The sequence below is a fragment of the Necator americanus genome, chromosome II (assembly GCF_031761385.1).
Source record: "Necator americanus strain Aroian chromosome II, whole genome shotgun sequence".
In the NCBI taxonomy this organism is placed as follows: Eukaryota; Metazoa; Nematoda; class Chromadorea; order Rhabditida; family Ancylostomatidae; genus Necator; species Necator americanus.
The window spans coordinates 425,910-445,293 of record NC_087372.1 but is presented as its reverse complement, the minus strand read 5'-3'; the positions used below and the strand labels follow the sequence as shown (position 1 = coordinate 445,293).

General features: G+C 43.7%; 11 protein-coding genes across 12 annotated transcripts; 6 read left to right on the top strand and 5 right to left on the bottom strand.

The window, feature by feature from the left end:
• Positions 1-196: 196 nt before the first annotated feature.
• Positions 197-1,300, bottom strand: RB195_016466 (uncharacterized protein; the record flags this gene model as incomplete). Its single annotated transcript, XM_064183014.1, has 1 exon — positions 197-1,300. One exon carries the CDS (start codon positions 1,298-1,300, stop codon positions 197-199), a length of 1,104 nt encoding a protein of 367 aa, XP_064038895.1.
• Positions 1,301-1,703: 403 nt separating this feature from the next.
• Positions 1,704-2,033, bottom strand: RB195_016465 (uncharacterized protein; the record flags this gene model as incomplete). The annotated part of the gene is made up of 2 exons (XM_064183013.1): positions 1,704-1,830; positions 1,888-2,033. The coding sequence occupies 2 exons, from the start codon at positions 2,031-2,033 to the stop codon at positions 1,704-1,706; spliced, it is 273 nt and encodes a 90-aa protein (XP_064038894.1).
• A 517-nt stretch (positions 2,034-2,550) lies between these two features.
• RB195_016464 (uncharacterized protein) lies at positions 2,551-3,000 on the bottom strand (the record flags this gene model as incomplete). The annotated part of the gene is made up of 1 exon (XM_064183012.1): positions 2,551-3,000. The coding sequence occupies one exon, from the start codon at positions 2,998-3,000 to the stop codon at positions 2,551-2,553; it is 450 nt and encodes a 149-aa protein (XP_064038893.1).
• Positions 3,001-3,242: 242 nt separating this feature from the next.
• Positions 3,243-4,268, top strand: RB195_016463 (uncharacterized protein; the record flags this gene model as incomplete). Its single annotated transcript, XM_064183011.1, has 2 exons — positions 3,243-3,369; positions 3,577-4,268. 2 exons carry the CDS (start codon positions 3,243-3,245, stop codon positions 4,266-4,268), a joined length of 819 nt encoding a protein of 272 aa, XP_064038892.1.
• A 5,361-nt stretch (positions 4,269-9,629) lies between these two features.
• RB195_016462 (uncharacterized protein) lies at positions 9,630-11,741 on the bottom strand (the record flags this gene model as incomplete). Its single annotated transcript, XM_064183010.1, has 5 exons — positions 9,630-9,685; positions 9,755-9,841; positions 11,080-11,503; positions 11,564-11,653; positions 11,724-11,741. The coding sequence occupies 5 exons, from the start codon at positions 11,739-11,741 to the stop codon at positions 9,630-9,632; spliced, it is 675 nt and encodes a 224-aa protein (XP_064038891.1).
• Positions 11,742-12,778: 1,037 nt separating this feature from the next.
• Positions 12,779-14,595, top strand: RB195_016461 (uncharacterized protein; the record flags this gene model as incomplete). 2 transcript variants are annotated; one of them, XM_064183008.1, is made up of 5 exons in its annotated part: positions 12,779-12,838; positions 12,910-12,999; positions 13,058-13,451; positions 14,416-14,493; positions 14,546-14,595. In XM_064183008.1, 5 exons carry the CDS (start codon positions 12,779-12,781, stop codon positions 14,593-14,595), a joined length of 672 nt encoding a protein of 223 aa, XP_064038889.1. The 2 variants fall into 2 exon arrangements, with proteins under 2 accessions (XP_064038889.1, XP_064038890.1); XM_064183009.1 differs by having other exon boundaries at positions 12,821-12,838.
• A 2,024-nt stretch (positions 14,596-16,619) lies between these two features.
• RB195_016460 (uncharacterized protein) lies at positions 16,620-17,054 on the top strand (the record flags this gene model as incomplete). Its single annotated transcript, XM_064183007.1, has 1 exon — positions 16,620-17,054. The coding sequence occupies one exon, from the start codon at positions 16,620-16,622 to the stop codon at positions 17,052-17,054; it is 435 nt and encodes a 144-aa protein (XP_064038888.1).
• Positions 17,055-17,356: 302 nt separating this feature from the next.
• Positions 17,357-17,806, bottom strand: RB195_016459 (uncharacterized protein; the record flags this gene model as incomplete). Its single annotated transcript, XM_064183006.1, has 1 exon — positions 17,357-17,806. One exon carries the CDS (start codon positions 17,804-17,806, stop codon positions 17,357-17,359), a length of 450 nt encoding a protein of 149 aa, XP_064038887.1.
• RB195_016458 (uncharacterized protein) lies at positions 17,384-17,899 on the top strand (the record flags this gene model as incomplete). Its single annotated transcript, XM_064183005.1, has 2 exons — positions 17,384-17,510; positions 17,598-17,899. 2 exons carry the CDS (start codon positions 17,384-17,386, stop codon positions 17,897-17,899), a joined length of 429 nt encoding a protein of 142 aa, XP_064038886.1.
• A 330-nt stretch (positions 17,900-18,229) lies between these two features.
• Positions 18,230-18,595, top strand: RB195_016457 (uncharacterized protein; the record flags this gene model as incomplete). Its single annotated transcript, XM_064183004.1, has 1 exon — positions 18,230-18,595. One exon carries the CDS (start codon positions 18,230-18,232, stop codon positions 18,593-18,595), a length of 366 nt encoding a protein of 121 aa, XP_064038885.1.
• A 56-nt stretch (positions 18,596-18,651) lies between these two features.
• Positions 18,652-18,960, top strand: RB195_016456 (uncharacterized protein; the record flags this gene model as incomplete). Its single annotated transcript, XM_064183003.1, has 1 exon — positions 18,652-18,960. The coding sequence occupies one exon, from the start codon at positions 18,652-18,654 to the stop codon at positions 18,958-18,960; it is 309 nt and encodes a 102-aa protein (XP_064038884.1).
• Positions 18,961-19,384: the final 424 nt, after the last annotated feature.

Below are 19,384 nucleotides of genomic sequence, written 5' to 3'. Positions count from 1 at the left end.
CCGTTTTCTTAGTCGTTTTTCACAACGATTACTTACTTACTTACTTACTTGGATACTTAGATGGCCCGTCTTCACTGGACGTGCGGGCCCCAGCATCTCTTCCACTCGTTTCGTTCCCTCGCTATTGTCATCCAAGATGTTCTCAAGCTTCGTGAGTGACGTTGACGAGGTCCTTGAGTCGCACCCAGCTGAGCTCTCAGCTGGTCCATCCGTGCAGCGAACACGTCACCCCATCTCGTTGGCGGTCTCCCTCGGGGCGTTTAGCGTCCCTTGGGATCCACTCTAGCGTTCTTTTAGTCCATCTATCGTCGACTCTTCTCATGATGTGACCGGCCCATCTATGTTTTGCTTTCGATACATATTCCGCTGGGTCGCGAAGACAGAACATTTTTCTTAATCCGGAGCTACGAAGACCGGCTAGGTGTTCTGTGTGCCGGTTAAACTTCAGAAGACATCTCTCAAGGGTTCTGTGGGTGGTAAGTAGCTTCCTAGACGTGGACTCTGCCCACTTCTCCGCTGCGTAGCAGAGCGCTGGAAGTACTGTCGAGTCGAACAGATGGGCACGAAGATCTCGGTCCGTCAGTTGGTCCGTAGCTTCCCTGACGGCTGCGAATGTTGCCCATGCTGCTCTCATTCTTCTATTCAGTTCTTCCTTCAATTCGTTTTCCATGTTCATAGAACGTCCGAGGTATACGTATGACGAAGTTTTCACGATTTGAGAGCCTTCAAGTTGTACTCCTCCGTCCTCGCAGTAGGCGTTCTTCATGAACTGTGTCTTCCTTCTGTTTATTCGTAGTTCTAGTCTCTTCCCTGCTTCGTTCAATTCGTTGAGCATCGTTTCTGCTTCATTGGTACTGCTCGAAAAGAGAACGATGTCGTCCGCAAAACGAAGGTTCGAGAGAAATCTTCCATCAACAAGTATGCCCCTTTCTTCCCAGGAAAGTGATTTCATTATCCATTGCAATGCAGCTGTGAACAGCTTTGGCGATATAGTATCGCCTTGTCGTACCTCCTTCCCAATGGGTATGGTGAGAGGGCGGTGGAAAAGCTGTATCCTAGTCGTGCATCGATCGTAGCAATTGGCTAATGTCATCACATACGACGCGTCCACACCTTCATCAACCAGCGCTGACAGTATTGCATTCGTTTCTACGCTGTCAAATGCTTTCTCATAGTCGACGAAGGGACAAGGGGCAGGCGGTATTACCGGCAAACCTCTATGACCCTTGAACGGTCTAGATGTGGTCCAAGCAGCTGAACCCCTGGCGGAATCCAGCTTGTTCTTGAGGCTGGGCTTCATCCAGCGTCCTAGATATGCGCGTGAGGATGATCTTGGTGAATACTTTGTATAACACGCTCAGCAAGCATATCGGACGGTAGTTCCGAAGGTCCTCTCGGTCACCTTTCTTATGGACAAGAACGGTTCGCGAGGTCTTCCACTGGTCTGGGATCCTTTCTTACTGAAGGTATGATGTCATGTGCGCTGCTAAGATTACATGAAGCGGATGGCCACCAGCTCGAAGAAAGTCTGCTGATATAAAATCAGGTAAGGGGCTGGGCCAGGTTTCATGCACTTGATAGCGACTCGTACTTCCGAAAAAAGAATCCGTGGTGGAGTTTCGCCAGTGGGGATGATCGGGCTTGAAACAGGAGTCGATGAACGGAAAAGGTTCGAGTGGAACCTCTCCGTAATGATTTCCATCTCACGACGAGAAGACATGCGAGTCCCGTCTTCGTTTAGCAAGGTTGCTAATATTATATTCGCGGAGATCCCTGCGGCACTTCTTTAGACTCGTTCTTCTTTGTGCTGCTTCCAGAATCTTCTTCTGCCTGTACTTCAAAAGATCCTCCTGCAACGCTTTTCTGCAGCTAGTGTTTGCTACTAACCGCTCAATGTGCGATGCATTCGGATCAAGCCTCAAAGCCCTTCTTCTTTCCAACAATTCCTTGGTGGTCTTCGAAATTCGATCCAAGTTTGTCGTGAGCGGCTTCGAGGCACGTTCAGCACAGGCTCGTAATCCTCTGAGCAGCATCTCGTAGTCCACGTTTGGGTCCTCCTCGATGTGCCAGTCACCTTGGGACAAGGAGTCTTCGTGCACGCAATCATCGTAAACGACTTCTTTTCTCCTTCATTGCCGATAGCAGATGTTCTTTTCCATCGTGTGGCTAAGCCGTATTTTCGCATGAAGGAGACGGTGATCAGAACCACTACAAAAGGATGGTACTACTGAGACGTCAAGTAGACACCACCTCCGGTTGGTGAGTATGTGGTCGATCTCCGCACGAGTCGCGCCATTGGGCGATTCCCATGTCCACCGACGATGATCTTTTTTCATGAAAAGAGAGTTCCCATGAAAGAGGCGAGCGGCGGACAACAGCCCGGCGAGACGATTGCCATTTTCATTCCGGTCCCCTAGTCCAAATCTTCCAATCCTGTATTCCTCTTCTGTGGCCTTTCCTAGTTTTGCGTTGAAGTCTCCGACAACGAATTTGTAAAAGGACTTCTCGTTGTGGACTACTTCCTCCAGCTCCTCGTAAAACGCGTCCAATTCAGAATTCATCAGCTGCTGATGTTGGTGAATAGCAGTTGATGATACTGATGGATTTTTGGCGCAGAGGGCGGAGGCGAAGAATGGCCAGACGAGGTGACAGGATCTCGTGAGAATCGACGAGATGGACGACAGATAGGTGAACAACAAAACCAACGCCGCCTACATTTTGTGACGGAACCTTCTCTCCACGAATGGCGAGTGTACCGTCATTCATCTGTCGTACGTCGCTCCTTCTGCACTTGGCCTCCTGCAGAGCAATCACGTGAAATTTGATACGCTCTGCAGCTCCGAGAAGGGCATGCAGGTCAGCGTCTGTGGAAACTGTTCTCGCGTTGTAAGTACACAGTCTGAGACAGTCTCCATGGCGAGTCGTGCGTGTGTCGCCTTGGTCCAGAATCAATGACGTCCTGAGCAACCTGAGATTTGATCGCCTCTCACCGGTCGCCATACCGCCCGACGTCTGAGACGGCGGGACCCTGTGTGCAGGGTACTGAGGCAGTGAATATGCTGGAGTGGCAAAGAGACTTTTCCCCAAACTAAGCAGCCATGCCACGGCGAGCGTAGCTTTCACCACAGGTCGTCGCCCGACCTATATGGATCAGGGAACCACCTTGCGACATTTTGCCAAGACGGTGGTGAATCTTAGCAGTGGTTTATTCTTAGCTAGGCTTCCGATTCCGAGAAATCGGAATGTCGGATGTGTTGAACTCCTTCTCAGCTTGGGAGACCCTGCTGGAGGATGAACCTCCGCTGTGCATCGCAGTTCGACGCCCAGTGTCACCTCCACGCCACTATGAGGCGGTAAACCGTTGTGGAGGTTCACAATGATTAGTAGCACTGAATGGGGCTACGCTCACAGTCGTAAACTACAACCCGATTGCATCATTTTCCACAGGTTTCTCAACTACCTTAGTTTCCTGATGCGCTGTTTTAAACGCAACAAGTACCAGTTCTCTTTCCACCGATTTGTGAAAGGAAATTGTTGAATTTGGGAAACTGTGATGTTCTACACTTCTCTTTTTAGTGAAGGAAAGTAGCGCTTACGACAATGACGATGTAGCACCAACAATTGGAAAAGGAAAAGTGAAAAAAGCGGACATTCGTCCAAATACAGCTGGAACAAATATGCAATTGACATCCCCTGATAGTGCAGGAAAACTACAGCGAACACAAACGCTATCTAAAGACGGAACTCCAGCAGGAAAGTCAAATTTAAATACCGCTCGATTTCCAGCTATACCTGTACCATACAAGAAAAGTCAACCACAAAAACAAATAGCAAAATTAGCTACTGCTCGAATCCCAGTTATGCATCTGCCATGCAAGCAAAGTCAACCACAAAAACAAACAGCAAAATTAGCTACTGCTCGAATTCCAGTTGCACTTACGCCATCTGCACCCAAGCAGGACCAACTACAAAAACAAACAAATCAACAGGCGATACAACAACCAACTGCCAAATCTACGTCACCACTAGCCGCTAAACAGCAGTGTGCGCAAGTTGCTAACCGAGCTCGCAAGCCTCCGCTTGCCGTGAATCCAGCACAACAACCGGTCGTTAAACAACAGGCACAGAAGCCGGTTCCACAAGTCAAACCAGTAGCACAAAAGCCGGCAGCCCAACAAGCACCAAAAAAACCGGTTCCAAAAAAACACGTGCCACAAAAAGATGCCGACGAAAAAAAAGCGATTCTCTCGGATTACTTTCTCAGTTGACATCTTCTATCAACCGTATCGCTCTTTTCAAATACAACTTCCATCTGTACATCTAAAAAATAAAATACTTTAATTTCTGTGTTGACAAAATGTTAATTTTATGCCGATATCGTTAGGTTCTTTTAAAATTAAGCCCAAACGCTCTAAGGAAACAATGTCACAGAAGTTCATTATAAGATTGGATAGTTTTTTCGTTCAGCTTGTTAATCAGCTGTTAATCAGCGAGACAGCTTTGAATTCCTCAAAGTAAAGACTTTTTAATAAGCGCTGAGAGATTATCGTGCAAAAAACAAACGGCGGCCATTCAATCATCATATTCTATGTACTGTATGATCAAAAGTACTAACGAACTGGTACTTACCTTATCAATCAGTACAGTACCCAATAATTTAACAAATGCTACTGGTCAAAACTGAGTTCGTGTGAACATCCTGAATTCTGAAGAATCATGTAGCACCATAAGTAACGCAAATTAATTGTGCTCGAGAAGAAAGTTTCTCTTCCTACAAGTTCATTTCTTGATGATTACGAGACTAACGTGTCCCTGAAAGGGACCAAATCTATAATTCCTAGGACAAATTAATCTCATGTAAACTACTGTTGAAACTCCATTATGAATATAGAATGTATTAAGATGTGGTGGGTGTGGCGCAGTCAGTTAGAGGATCGTTAGAGGATTGTAGCCACATGGTCAATGGTTTGAAACCGTCCTAGTGCGAATTCATCCAGAATGGATAGTGAGGATGATAAGTTGGGACCAGACATGTCAGAGAGGATAAAAATACTGACTTGACCATTGGCTGGTCTCCGCAAGTCATTCTATAGGCCAACAACTTACGAAACCTCAACGATTACAAATTGCAGTAAAACATATTTGGCGCATCCTAGGTGGATTGATACGCCAGTGACTTTATCCTTTGTACTTTTAACTATATCGTAAATGTTTCAACTGCAGCGCTGTTCCAACCATCTAATTCGAAAAAAAAAAACAATGCGAGCTTAGTCAACACTTATTAAAAAGGGGATCAATCCTTTACTTATGAGTAAGTTATGCACTATTCAGTGAGTTCACAAAATAAAGCGAAAAAGCAGAGCTACTCAATGTAATTGTTTCACCAACAAGAAAAAGAAACTGGAAAATTATCTTAGTGTAGCAGTAAAGGTCCACAGCAACCTGGAAGTTTTCACTTCATTGAATAACCTGGGATAAAATATAAAAGGGTATATTTTTGCATAGAGGTTTACGACTCGAAATAATATTGCAACGGTAAAAAGTCCGAAATAAACCTCCTTAGACAATTTCGGATACTTTCTTTGAAATGCTTCTCTTTTTTATGCTTTCTGGTATTTTGTTTCATATTATATTAAAGTATACTTCACCCGCATTTCTTACCAACATTCAATTCCATTGCCACAAAAGGAAAACTTTGTGGTACTGGAATTCTCATATAGCCTACGTATTCATCGGTGAAATAAATATACAACAAACTTACCAGCCAATAAACTTATGTTGCCGTCATTTTTCTGATTTAAGCAAAGAACAGATAGCGACAGATAGCGTGACCCAAGAGATGCATATAGTGTGTTCTCCTCAATTCCTAAAAAAATCCTTTAAAAAAGTAACTATACAATTCTGAAAACTCAGCACACCATATTTCTAGCTGTCCCAGCATATAAAGCCGGCGAAGTAGGGTATGCAGCTGCAAAACGCGCTCAAAGATGCAGTTGGGTTACAACGACACGAAGACTGGTGCAGCTACGTAGGCGGTTGCGATCGAGGTGGGACCATAACTGGCTCCACTCCTTCTACAGATATTAGTGAAGCTAGGAAGGATCCCACCTCAATCGCAACCGCTGGCTCTATATCGCCGCTTCTATTGCCTCCGCCTAGGCAACTGTACCAAATGTCTGGCCGTTTTGACCCTACTACACATAGTCATAAACACCTAAACCATTCATGTTTCATGTTCTGCCCTGATGCGTACCTCGTTGTTAGATATGCAGAGCTAAACCTATGAAGGATTCGTGAGACCACATCATCTCACAATCACTCTGAACGTGCGGCTAACGTCGGATTACAAACTTCTAGAGATCCTCGCTCCACCCGCCTCCACTGATAGGGAGAAAAAATAGTGGCACTTTTTCTTTGTCTAAACACCTCACAACGTCGAATTCACTTTTTGACAAATTCGCCAGGAAATGTTTTCCGGTACTCCTGCATAAAGAATAATCAATTGAATCTGCCGTGCCACGCAGGTCTTTTGTCGGTGCCAAGTTGCACCGATTATTTATTACCTTGTGATATTGGGATTAATCCATTAATACAAGATAGAAAAAATACAAACAACTATGAAAACGACAATGGCAAATCTAAAAAAGGAACAAATCAAATGAGACATTAAAGCAACAACCAAGTACAATAAACATAAGCGAATAAATACCATAAAAGAGTAACAACAGAAATAAAGCGAAGTGTTAATAAAGGGAGGAGCTAATAGAATGCTAATAGAATGCCGCTTTGATCTGCAACACCTCTGAAAGACGAATAAACACACTCTGGTAGACCAATTGTACACTATTTTCCAGTCCGCTCCCATGTTAAGGGCGTGCGAACGTCTGCTGCTTCTCCGCGTGTACTCTTTATCTGAACGCTCTTTCTCTTTTGTTCCCATTTCATTTTGTACAGTGTTCTCCTACAATTCGCGCTCTCATGGTATTTCGAAACCTTCTGCTCCCTTTTTGATCAAAAACGCACTTCCCAACCACCAATAAACGTCTTTCTGCATAAACTCTTGAGCTAATACACCAGCGCTGAACTGCACATGCAGCGAGACAATGAGGAGGTTACACCCGAGCTCGCAGATCCTTGCAGAGAGACCATAAAAGGCCTTAAAAGAGAAGACCAGCTGCAGAGGCCAAAAAGAGCACTCGCTGTGCCACCGAGGCTTTGCCAATCGCAAAAAAAAAGTGAATGTTCTGTTGGAGTACTATGAACTGCAAATATGTATGTACATTGTGTATATTTGGTACCTGGTTATTTGTTGTCATGTTATGCCTTTCGACTCATCGTTGCCTGTTAGTGTTTCATAGTTGATCGATAGTAAAGTTGATTGGTGCCATAGGGTTCGCGCGCAAAGGTGTGGAGTAGCCCAGACCTACGCATGTGTAAGTACGCGCCTGCGCAAACAAAAGGCCTTTCAACAGATAACCTAGCGATGAGAGGCGGTTCCTCCAAAACCGAGCGAGCGCTCCAAAAAAGGCGGATAGCCGAAAAGTAACGGAACCGAGAGGTCCTGAGCAGCAGTCATCGACTAGCCAACAAGTTGATACTGATTGCGGTGGGGGATGCGCACAATATTTCGAAAGTAGATAGGAGCCGCCAGACCTGGACCAAATACTGGTGGCAAAAGGAGGCCGCAACATCCCACATCAACAACCGACAACGGACTGTCATATTCATCCACGTGCTTATTGTCATTCCTCACTTGATCTCTGATATAATCTGATCTTGATATAACTTTTCCCTCATCTAATCTCAGGAACTACCAAAAGATCCTCGACGTTCTCTCAACATCACGAGTTAATATAGTTACCAGTTATTAGGATAAAGGAATATTAGTTCGACCGTGTTGGCTCTGAGGGCAACGATTCACACCGCGCGTACCTCCCATTTTGTATCATCATGGACCAATAGTTCTACTTTCAGGCTACAAGTACCGCCAAGCCATGTTGTGAAGAAGGCGAGCTGTTACTGAGGTGAACCTTATGGGTCTGCAATTCCAGGATATTGTTAGTAGAGTCACGAGAAGAGAATTCCTCTACTCAGTTCGATCCTAGCGGTTCGCCTTGTTCGACCTATAGTCCTGAAAGGAACTACGAGGAACTAAGGTAGAACAGTGGAAGAATAGCAGGACCGTATTGTTATATAAGAAAGAAGATACACATGACAGGGGCTATCGTCCAATCTGCTTACTCTCCGTCATCTATAAGCTCTCTACAAGGGTGATCCTTAACAGGATTGATAGGTTGAAAAAGTGAGTTAGATGGAAGACAGCTATGTGATCAGGCAGATTCAGCGCGATAGAACACATTCATTCTATTTTGAAACTCATCGAGGTATCACGAGAGTACAAGATGTCACTGAATTAAAGAAAGCCTTCGACTCAGTTGCGACGAAAGAGGCCATACGAAATGCGACAAAAGAGCCAACCAGCCGGTCAAGAAAGGTAGTTCGAGAGTTGTTCAGAAACTTCACGAGCGGAATTTCGCCATTTCAGAATCACATAATTATTGGCGTGAAGAAAATTGTCCGGCAGGCTAACACAATCTCCTGTAAAATACTCACGACCCCTCTCAAAAACAAAGCGAGAAAACTGGTTATTTTCGTTTGTTCCTATGAGGTACGTTAGAATGCGCTACCTCTCTACACGCTCTGGTTCCCTCAGTTGTCTATGCATCGCTTTTGCATGAACAGGCTGCTGAGGAGACTTTAATTCTCGTGAATGCTGCTTGCACAAGTGTTGTGCGTTCCAACTTACCTTGACGAATTGGGGAATGGGGTCTTTACGTAATGGATCTCACCAGCAAGCTAATTTTCTAACAGTCTGAACGGACCATTTCCCATTAACGCAGGAAATCAACAGTTGGCACAGAAGTATGTGCTAATTAATGAAGATAACATTCTATGTCAGGTCACGTAAACTGTAAGTTCCTTTTTAAACAGCCGTTTGCATGTTTCTTTCCAATTTCTGAAGAAGGGATGTTACCAACCTGTGAACCAAGCATGCATGGAAATAGATATACAAAGGATATACAAAGGGGGTGAAACGGAACATATGCGTATTGCCACGGCCACGAAGCAGTTCACAACGTCTCATTTAGTTCTTTACAAATTCACTTGGAGTTACTGCGCGGTACTACTACATCGCACTAATTCGACCCCGTAAGACTTGTAACACCTAGTTTACCGCTTTGCCACGCCAGCACAACTGTCAAATACCGTCGGAATCTTAGACAATTCTAATTTATCACTTTCTTGCTTGACCCCTTTTTGTACTGGTGCACCAATCCGCAGCCGTTGGAGTCTTACGGCTTTCTGGCATTTCATTACACACGTGAAAGAATAAGTTCCCGAGTGTCGGATTTCCATACGCTTGCACCAAATGGTCCTAAGACAAATACAGAATTCAGAAATATCCTTTCGCTATTCCCCGCAAAGGTAATTTCTCACAACTGAATTATACAACATATACATAACAACATATGTTTATAGTTCCAAATAAATACAGACATATAGCACGTGATCTCATCTAAAAGTAATCTAAATTCATGGAGTACAAAAACATAGTTTTCATCCATACGTTATTCGCCCACTTTCTGAGGTGGACCAAAATTGACGTAATCGTCTTTGTCATGCACTATAAAGTTTACAAGTGTTTGACTGTCAACTTTGCTTTAAAAAGAGTTCCCCATCAAGTTAGACCCACCCATGTGTTCTGCGGCTTCCAAAAGTGCAAGAGTATCTCTTGGAACAGCAACCGCTCCCGGCGATCCTTTGCACTCTCTTTCTTCTCCTGACATAAGCAACTAAGCTCTAGTTAACATGCTTAGAACTGCACTTTTGAATGAGAATGAGCAAATGAACCGAAAAAACAAATATGAAAAATAGTTTTGTTTTGTGCGTTTAACATCAGTACAACTTTATAACGAGTTTTACTAGTGTCTTAGGATTTCGTTCATTCGCCATTGTTGTTCTACTTATAGTCCTGAAAGAAACTACGAGGAACTAAGGTAGAACTGAAATTATATTAAAAGGGCCCTTGAGTAATGTCCACGCTTGCCTACTTCTATCATGCACTTAAATTTAACGTGTGTTCTCTAAAAGATCAAGGTGTCACGCAACCGTACAAGGACGCGAGATTTCATCCACAATGACGAAGGTAGGCAAAAAGGAACTGTATAGTCGGGTGAAAACGGTTTGGTACAATTGCGTAAGCGGCGACGCTCGTAGTAGCATGATGGAGCTAGCGGTTAATCGCTACGCCACACCGCCTCGCTTCAGGTCGCTTTGTCCCAACTGTGGTAAGCGCATAATGTAAGGGATTTAGGACGACCGCAAACCTATCTTTATCCAATCATGTCCCAAATGCAAGGTATACAATAGAATGGATATGCGCACTTTTTTTCTTCTTGCAAATTTCCTCTCTTATGACCGTCACCAAAACTTTTGAACCGTTACGAGGCAACCATCGATCACAGAAGGAAGAAAAAAGGACGTCCAAGTGTCTATTGCACTTTCAACAGCTCCAATTGGTGGTCATAATAAGATAAAATTTCAAGGATGCTATCTATGTAACATCCGTCGCGCATTCAGGATCATTTATCCTGCCCGCATGAATTTCGCAAAATTCAACATTTTTTACTATATTCTTTCTTGGTAATAAATACACTATTTAAAGAAATATAGTAATGTGTCAATCTTCGTAAAAATACTAATCAGCTGCATACGAAAGTGAAATTTAGGACCATTTTCGAAAGTTAAAAGCAATGTATCATGATGATGTTGGGCTCTCTGTGGCCAAATACAGAGCACGGGGTGTAAATTACGAGTATAAACGTGGCTCCGCTCAATTCCTCCTAATCGTCGAGAAAAATGGCGCACAAGCAGCCTTAGTTTCTACGAGGAGGAACGCGCCACCCTTGTACACGTTCCGGTCCACTTACCCACAGAGACCCAAATATTCATGATACGCTACCTTTAAAATTTTTTCTTGCTTTTTCATTAAACTAAGTTAAGCAGCAAACCGCTCACTAGTGAAGGCTTCATGTGAAAGACTAAATGACCGTGTTTCCGTGTCCTGCGTCTTCGCAGCCAGCAGGGTTGTGTCACTTGCCGAACGTTTCCTATCGGTTTTGCGCTCACTTTTCTCACTCACTGTGCGATCTGTTCTGACAACTGGTGCTCCATCTTTCCTTCTGCTTTTCTTACTTCGATCTTGTTCAGCTTTCTCGCCATTCTCTGCACTTTTTATGTCCGTCACCTCCTCAATACTCTTAAGTTCTCCACAATGTAATGAAACCCATCGTCCGCTCGCTTCTTTGTTAAACTTCTTCCTTCGATCTCGCAATGCCGCTCTGTTTTTCTGACAAGTTTGAAGATGTTCAGCAGACAAATCGGATATTGAGGACGGAACACCACTCTTCTCCTTCAAACTTTCATTTTGCATTTTTTCATTCTGGAATCATATGGATAAGTATCATTCACCACAAAAGTGCGCTACTGTAGAAAGACTAGCTGAGACGGGCATTCGTCTATCGCTTTTTAATTCCTTTGGTTTCACACATAAACTCATGAAGCATGTACATCCAACAACACAGATAAGTTCCTGAAAAGTAAGTTTTTTAAGAAGTGTTAGAACATTTTCTGATATAATAATATCTAATATGATTGCTCACAATCAACAGTTCAACCATGGGCAACCGTCATACATCAAATTAGAAATATAAATGCAAACCACACTTATTGGAACATCCTTACGCAAGAATAGCTATTAATTTATAAGTTTATCAACAGAAGAAACAATGATTCCTTAGACGCTTATCTCACAGTCTGTCAAAACATCAACAGGCCACAGATATTTTCTAGGGCACGTGTTCAAGATCTAGATCCACCGCAGGAATACGAGTAATAGAAACATGCACCTTTACAATCGCCATTTGAACTAATGACGCCGGTGCAGGTACTAACTGATTCTCATACCTCAAGAGGAGTAGAGTCAATCTCATCTTCCTTTGTTTGAGAGTTCCACCGAGAAAATGGTGCCCCTCGGAATTTCACAGATTTCGAAAGCCTACGTAATGTTATTTTAAGCACCAAACGTAATACTCTCGTAAATAGAGACACGCTCAATGTTTTCAAGTCAAGGTTTGATCAAAGACATCAATCTCGACCAGATCAATTTGTAGAACTGGTGTCTGGATGACTCAACATCACTTGTAGGCCAACTGTGAGTCTATTAAGAGATGTAACGTATTTGAAGCGCGGCGTAGCGCTGGGTCACGCTGTTCTATTTATTTATATGATGGCTCCAAAATAGCGCGACGGATGACGCAACTCAAGTCGAGAACCCCACGTCGAGGGTTTATCCGAACGCCGACCGTTTTTAATTGAGAGCACAACTACTTGTTCTCAGCATCCTTCCTGTGCAAGCAAAATCAACAACAAAGGTTATCCTAACCAATGAAAACGGTTCACTAGTTAAGAAGATGAGCTAACGCAACCCATATATATTTTGTAATTTTTCGTTCAGGAATACCATAAGAAATGTTAAAGTCGTCTAGAAACGGAATGCCCCCTGCTGAAAGCTTTCAATAAATGATTACGGCCAACAGTTGGAAATACGAGTTGAAGCCAACAACTAGTATAAAACAGCTTTGATTTGTGGGTTTCATCTTCAAGCCTGCAGCAATATCTTAGCGCTTTTCTATTTAAACAATATTTTAGAGGAAGTATGTTGTATTTCCAAACTTGTTTTCATGTGCGGAGGTCATTCATGTTGACACTGCTAATTGTGAGTAGTCATTTAAAGGTTGCATTTGCAACAACCATTTTCACTGTTGTAGCTGCACTAATTTCTTACAGCACCTGTCCTGGATATTCGGATGTACGTATATTTTGAGCTTGTGCACAAAGAAAAAGGAAGAGAAGAGTGAAGGACGAATGCCCGGCTCCGTTAGTGCCTCAAACACAGCATATTCGCTGCTGTCGTACATCTTCGCTTTCATTTCAGGTACAGGTTGAAAGTTTGCCAGTTAAGAACGGATCTTCGTCTTTTACTGCATCTGCATCAGCAGAAGGAACTAAACATCCATTGAGGAAGAGACGTCTCTTGTGGGATCGAAAAAGAAAATTCAGCAAAGAAGAAAATGAAAAAAGATCTGAATCAGCACCTGATAGGAAGAGTAGTGATGAGAAAACAGATAGAAAGACTGAAGAGAAAGAAAAGAAAGAGAAACAGGAAAAACAGGACTTCACCAAAGAAAGCGAAAAGAAGGATAGAAAAGCTATTGAAGCAGCATCTTGCACACCGAAGGAGAAGACAGAAACTGAGGTGGAAACAAAACGATCGGTACGCGAAACAGCTCAAAAAGAGGCGAGAACGCAAGTCGAAAATTTATCTGCCAGTGAGTTTTCTAATGCATTACTATAATAAGCTCTTCATCCGCACCTGAGACTATACAGTTGCGCTGTGCGAGTATCCATCACATGTCGATTAAAGGCATCACCCCACTAATCTGAGGTGGTACGGATTTCAGGTGGAGTATTCGTATACGGATAGTAGATTATGGAAGGCGGGGTGATTCCGTCCATTTCTTCCTAATTGCCGTAAAAAAAAACGGCCCGGAAAATGCGACGCGTGCAAAAGGCTGGCTGGCTCCAATCGAACTCTTTGTAGAAAATATCCCGCCGGAAGCCGTATCTTCCAGGCCGCTTTTCACGGCAATTAGGAAGAAATGGACGGAATCACCCCGCTTTCCATAATCTACTATCCGTATACGAATACTCCACTTGAAATCCGCACCACCTCAGATTCGTGGTCTGCTGCCTTTAAAGACAGCATTCCACGAATCTGACATGGTGAAGGAATCCGCGGGAAGAGCCAAGGTGTTGTAGATTGTTGGATCCCGAAGTGGTTCGACCCATCTCTCCCAAATGGGCATAAAAAACGGCGTTGAAGACGTCGTTTTTTACCACGGTTTTTTACAATTTCACTCCAACGCGCCACCTTTGCGCACGCGCCGCATCTAAGTGAGAGCGGTCAAAGATCCATTGTCTCTTCTCACCACCCTGTTCAACTAAAAGCAATGAATAAACTGATAAGAGGGCCAGAACGTGTGTGTAGAAGAGAGTTCCAAGAAGAAGTTTACTTTGTAATAACCAAATCAGTTTCCCCGCCGTTTTTTACGGCGGTTAATGATAGATGTGTGGAACCACCCCGAATCCCGCAATCAACGACCCTATCTCTAGTCCTTCTCGCGAATTCCTTCACCACGCCATATTCGTGGAATGCTCCCATCAACATGTTGGATAGCAGATAAGAGATAATTTTTGCTGAACCTAAAAAGTCAACTCCATAGTTTACTTCAGAGAAAGCGCCGTCATACAGAGAAGTGACAGCACTTCCAGAAGATACTCTTGCATTGCTGGCGGCTGCAGAGCAAATGAGTAAGTTCAGCACAACGACTCATTCAAAATACCACAATGTTGCTCTTTCCAGCCTTAGACAAAGGTGATTACGACAACTTTGGACCACCAGCGCAAAAATAAAAACAAAAATGAGTGAAGAACATTCACCTTAATACTTTAATAATTTAGTGTCACTGTAATTGAAATCACGTGTTATATTGTCTATATTTCTTTGAAACAATAAACATGAATCATTAGTTGTGGAAAGTTTAAAGATACGTCGCATATCCTATGAAGATTTTTGACGACAAAGTTCTGGAGCGTATTATGAATCTTCATCTGTGTTCTCTCCTCATCTTTTTTTTTCTCAAACTAGCTGTAATTCACAAACAAAGTGGGTGCGTTTTCGAACATCAGTCTACATCATTCATATCGTATATCTACAAAAATTATTTTGCTGCTCAGGTCAATCATTGCGATTCGTATACTCTGAGAGCAGGAGAACTAACTCGCACATCGAGCTGCAAGATAATAATGCTACCGCTGTTAAAACACTAACTAACTAATACACTGCATTGATTCGGACGGCAAGACCAATGCATTCGGCCTCGTCAACAGTATAACTGCTTTCTGTCAACGCGTACACGTTCAACTCAGAGTCGTTTGAGGTTCATAAATACGAGTCTGGCTTATACAGTAACTTGTATGATCCAGCCGATGTATAAAATGAGTGATTTCATTCTTTCAGAAAAGCCTAATACCAACTGATCTACTACTGATCCAGAAGGATGGAAGCTTGGCGTATCAGAGGAGGCACATCAACTACGTTAATATATTAATATATATATATATATATATATATATATATATATACCGGACTTCAGATTTAGTTATTCTCGCTTCGATCTTCATTAACCAGTAAAAATTAAAAGTTGTGAAACTTTCTCCAAATTTTTGCAACAGAATTGAACTTTTATTTTCCTAACAACGCTTTTTCTCGCTCATTTTTCAAGAAGTTCAGGTACTGATGAAAGATTTAATAGTTTCCTCTGAATGATGCCGGTACTCCAGTTGGAGAATATTCAAACTTAATTTGAAAAAATAAAAAAAAATCTCGTGGAACTCGCCTCAATTCCTAAAAAAAGAAGGAGCACAAACACAAACGGAGAGAAGTGTAGCAGACATAATCCACATTCCACAAAAACTCTTTGTGCAAATAATGAAAAAGACGAACCTATTCAAAAACTTCAAAAAAGAAAGGAGGTAAAAATTTAATCTAATGCGAGAAGAATCTAATCATATAAATCTAATGTAATCTAATTTAATCTAATATAAACCTACAGCAAATTTAATATTCAATTCTTTTTTTGTCGTGTCAAGGTTAAGCTCTTGAAGATCACATTATGTTTTGTATCTAACAAACTTTAGGTCTAGGGTCTTTTTTCAAAATTAAGGGCATAAATGTTATTCTTAAATATGTTACTTTAGAAAAACGGGGAAAAGATAGTAATAGAAGATGTTGGCCGCAGGAGAATTATAAAATACTTTTTTGAATTCTATAAGAAAAAGGTACTCCACTGTTGAAAAACTTTAGAAATATTTTGAAAGAGAACACGATAAGCTTTCAATATATCTCTGTAATCAAAGGACTAATTACTTTTACTGCTTTGTAGAATTAGAGGTGTACATGCTCATAAAAGTTTATATGCTTATAGGGGGCTAACCAAAAGCGACCTTGTGCTTGCCCAGAGACGCGGGTGGAATCAGGGGATGGACTCCCTGTTTCTGCTGAGCCAGGATTGATTCATGATCCTTGTATCCCGCACGTCGGTCCGGCCAAAAGTCCGCAATCAAGTGACTGGGAGGTGCAAGGGAGGCGGTTTGGAGTCGCCTCCAACAAATAAGTTCCACATGTCCACTCCGGGAGATCCAAAAAGTCGTTTGACTACAGTCTTGCAACCTGCCCATGCGTTTTAAAATTCTTTTGCATATCACAGTAATAGAAAAGAGTATTCTGATTCCGGAGGAAAGCCTGGTACGGTAGCGCCAGGAAGGACGGAATTGCAGGAGTCATATAGGCTACCGAAACGGAAAAGGACTAGGATGACGATCTGTACTTGTAAGCTTGTACGCTTGCATCGGAAGCTGTCATCGAAGATTTGATTATGCAAGCCAAGAAGATCAAGTACGACGTCATCGGACTGACCGAGACGAGACGACGTCACCCCCTCAACGCCGTATATGAAACTGAGGAAGAACTGTTCTTAGGAACATGCGACTGTAGAGGTGTTGGTAGAGTTGGCGTCCTCGGCAACACGAGCATGGCGAAGAACATCGACTCTTTCGAACAACTTACGACCAGAATCGGACGTCTGCGGATGAGAAGATGTGGTCCGACACCAGCTTTGACTATCTTCGTCGCTTACTCTCCAACATCAAGCTACGATGAAGAAGAAGTCGAAGCTTTCTATATGGACCTGAAGAAGTTCTACCGAGAAAATCATATCTTCTGCAAGGTCATAGTAGACGATTTCAACACCAAATTTGGCCCAAGAACGCTTGAGGAACTTCACATCGGGACCCACGCCCTACTGGAATGACCAGGAGGAGAGGCTCTCCGAGTTCATCATGACGACTAAGACCATCCATGGGAACTCGCAATTTCAGAAGCCCTCTTCTTTACGCTGGACGTGGGAGTCACCCGGTGGAGGGTACCGTAATGAAATAGACCACATCATTGTCAATAAAAGGTTCTGCCTGACGGACGTCGCTGTTGTACCAAAGTTCTATACGGGATCGCCTCCTCCGAGGAAGATTTTCCTTCACAAGGAGAGCAGAGAAAGCCGCCAAGTTCAGAGACAGAAATCCCAGGACTACCATCAACTGGAATCTCTTCGCTACGCTAGCCGGCTTTTGGAAAGATTCCGCAATGGACAACATCGACGAGGAATATGACCGGCTTGTTGAACACCTTCACGACTGCGCGAAGAAGGCTGAGAGTTTTAAAACCACCAAGAGGGGCCTGTCTCTTGAAACCCTTGAGCTGATACGCCAACGTAGAGCAGCACGAACCGCAGAGAGCCAAGAACTCACGTCCGAGCTCGCAAGGCTTTGCAGATAGGCGATAAAGGAAGACCTTAAAGAGAGAAGAGCAGAAGTGCTGGCTGAAGCTGCAGAGGCGGGGAAAAGCATCCGCTATGCCCGTCGAGACTTCGCCAGTCACAAGACGAGGATGACTGCTCTCCGGAACCCAAAGGGAACAGCCACTGCATCGAGAAAGGGGATGGAGAAAATCATCTACGACTTCTACTCTGATCTCTTCGACAGCCATGTCCACTTGCCTCCTCACCATCTGAGGGAAGACGGACAAGTCATTCCAGAGATTCTCCCGTCCGAAATACGACATGCTATCATGTCGGTAAGGCAGCCGGTCCCGACAGAATAAGACCAGAACACCTGAAGAGCCTTCCGCCAGTACTCATCAGCACCCTGGCGAGGCTCTTTACACGTTATCTGTCGGAATGCAAGGTTCCTAAACAGTGGAAGACCAGCAAAACCGTGTTGTTGTATAAAAAGGGAGATCCACATGACATCGGCAACTATCGCCCAATCTGCCTACTGTCCGTCATCTACAAGCTCTTTACAAGAGTAATAAGATTGAAAAGTCTTGGATGAAGGACAGCCATACGAGCAAGCAGGGTTTCGAAAAGGATTCAGCACGATTGACCACATTCACATTGTTTCAAAATTCATCGAGGTATCACGAGAGTACAAGATGCCGCTCTGTCTCACCTTCATCGACTTAAAGAAGGCCTTCGACTCAGTTGAGACGGACGCGGTCGTGGAAGCCTTGGACAACCAAGGCGTCCCTACTCAGTACATAAAGGTACTTCTAGAGTTGCGCAGTAACTTCACGACCGGAATTTCGCCATTCTACAACAACATCATCATTGACGTGAAGAGGGGGGTCCGACAGGGTGATACAATTTCACCCAAAATATTCACAGCCACCCTCGAGAACGCAATGCGAAAGTTGGAATGGGACGACATGGGAGTGAAGATTGATGGTCGACAGCTACACCATTTGCGCTTTGCTGATGACCTCGTACTGATAACACCTACCATCAGCCAAGCGGAATGACCGAATTCGACGAAACATGTGGATGCATCGGTCTTCAGCTGAATCTACAAGAGACGATGTTCATGCGGAACGGATGGGTCTCGGATGCCTCATTCATGCTCAACGGAACGAACATATCCGAATGCACCAGCTACGTTTATCTGGGTCAGGAATTGAACATGATGGACGACCTGACCCTCGAGCTGGGCAGGAGGAGACGAGCGGCTTGGGGAGCGTACAAAGAGCATCGAGGATGTAGTGAAGAAGACCAGGAACACCCGGCTCCATGCTCACCTCTTCAACAACACCGTACTTCCTGCTTTGACCTATGCTTCGGAAACCTGGGCATTTCGCAGGCAGGAAGAAAACGCGGTAAGCGTCATTGATCGCGCAATTGAGAGAGTGATGCTAGAAGTATCCCGTTTCACACAAGTGAGGGACGGGATTCGAAGTTCTCTTCTACGTCAGCGGTCGAAGATTAGAGACGCCGCCGCGTTTGCCAAGCAAAGTAAAATAAGGTGGGTAGTGATGCGACTTTAACGACAGCCGTTGAACCAGAGCCGTGACTAGGTTCCCCGCGATATTTAGCGCACTACAGGAAGATCGCCGACCCGATGGTCAGATTTCTTCAAAGAAAAGTATGATACTCTTCGTGTTCCACGCGAAAGGAGGAACCACTGGGCTACTCTGGCACGCGATCAGGACAAATGGAAGAATTACTGGCGCCCGCTCGACCAGTTCGAAGATCAACGGGAATCAAGGTGATCAAGGTGATGCTCTTTTTAACTCATGTCTAAAAGTAATCTGTTC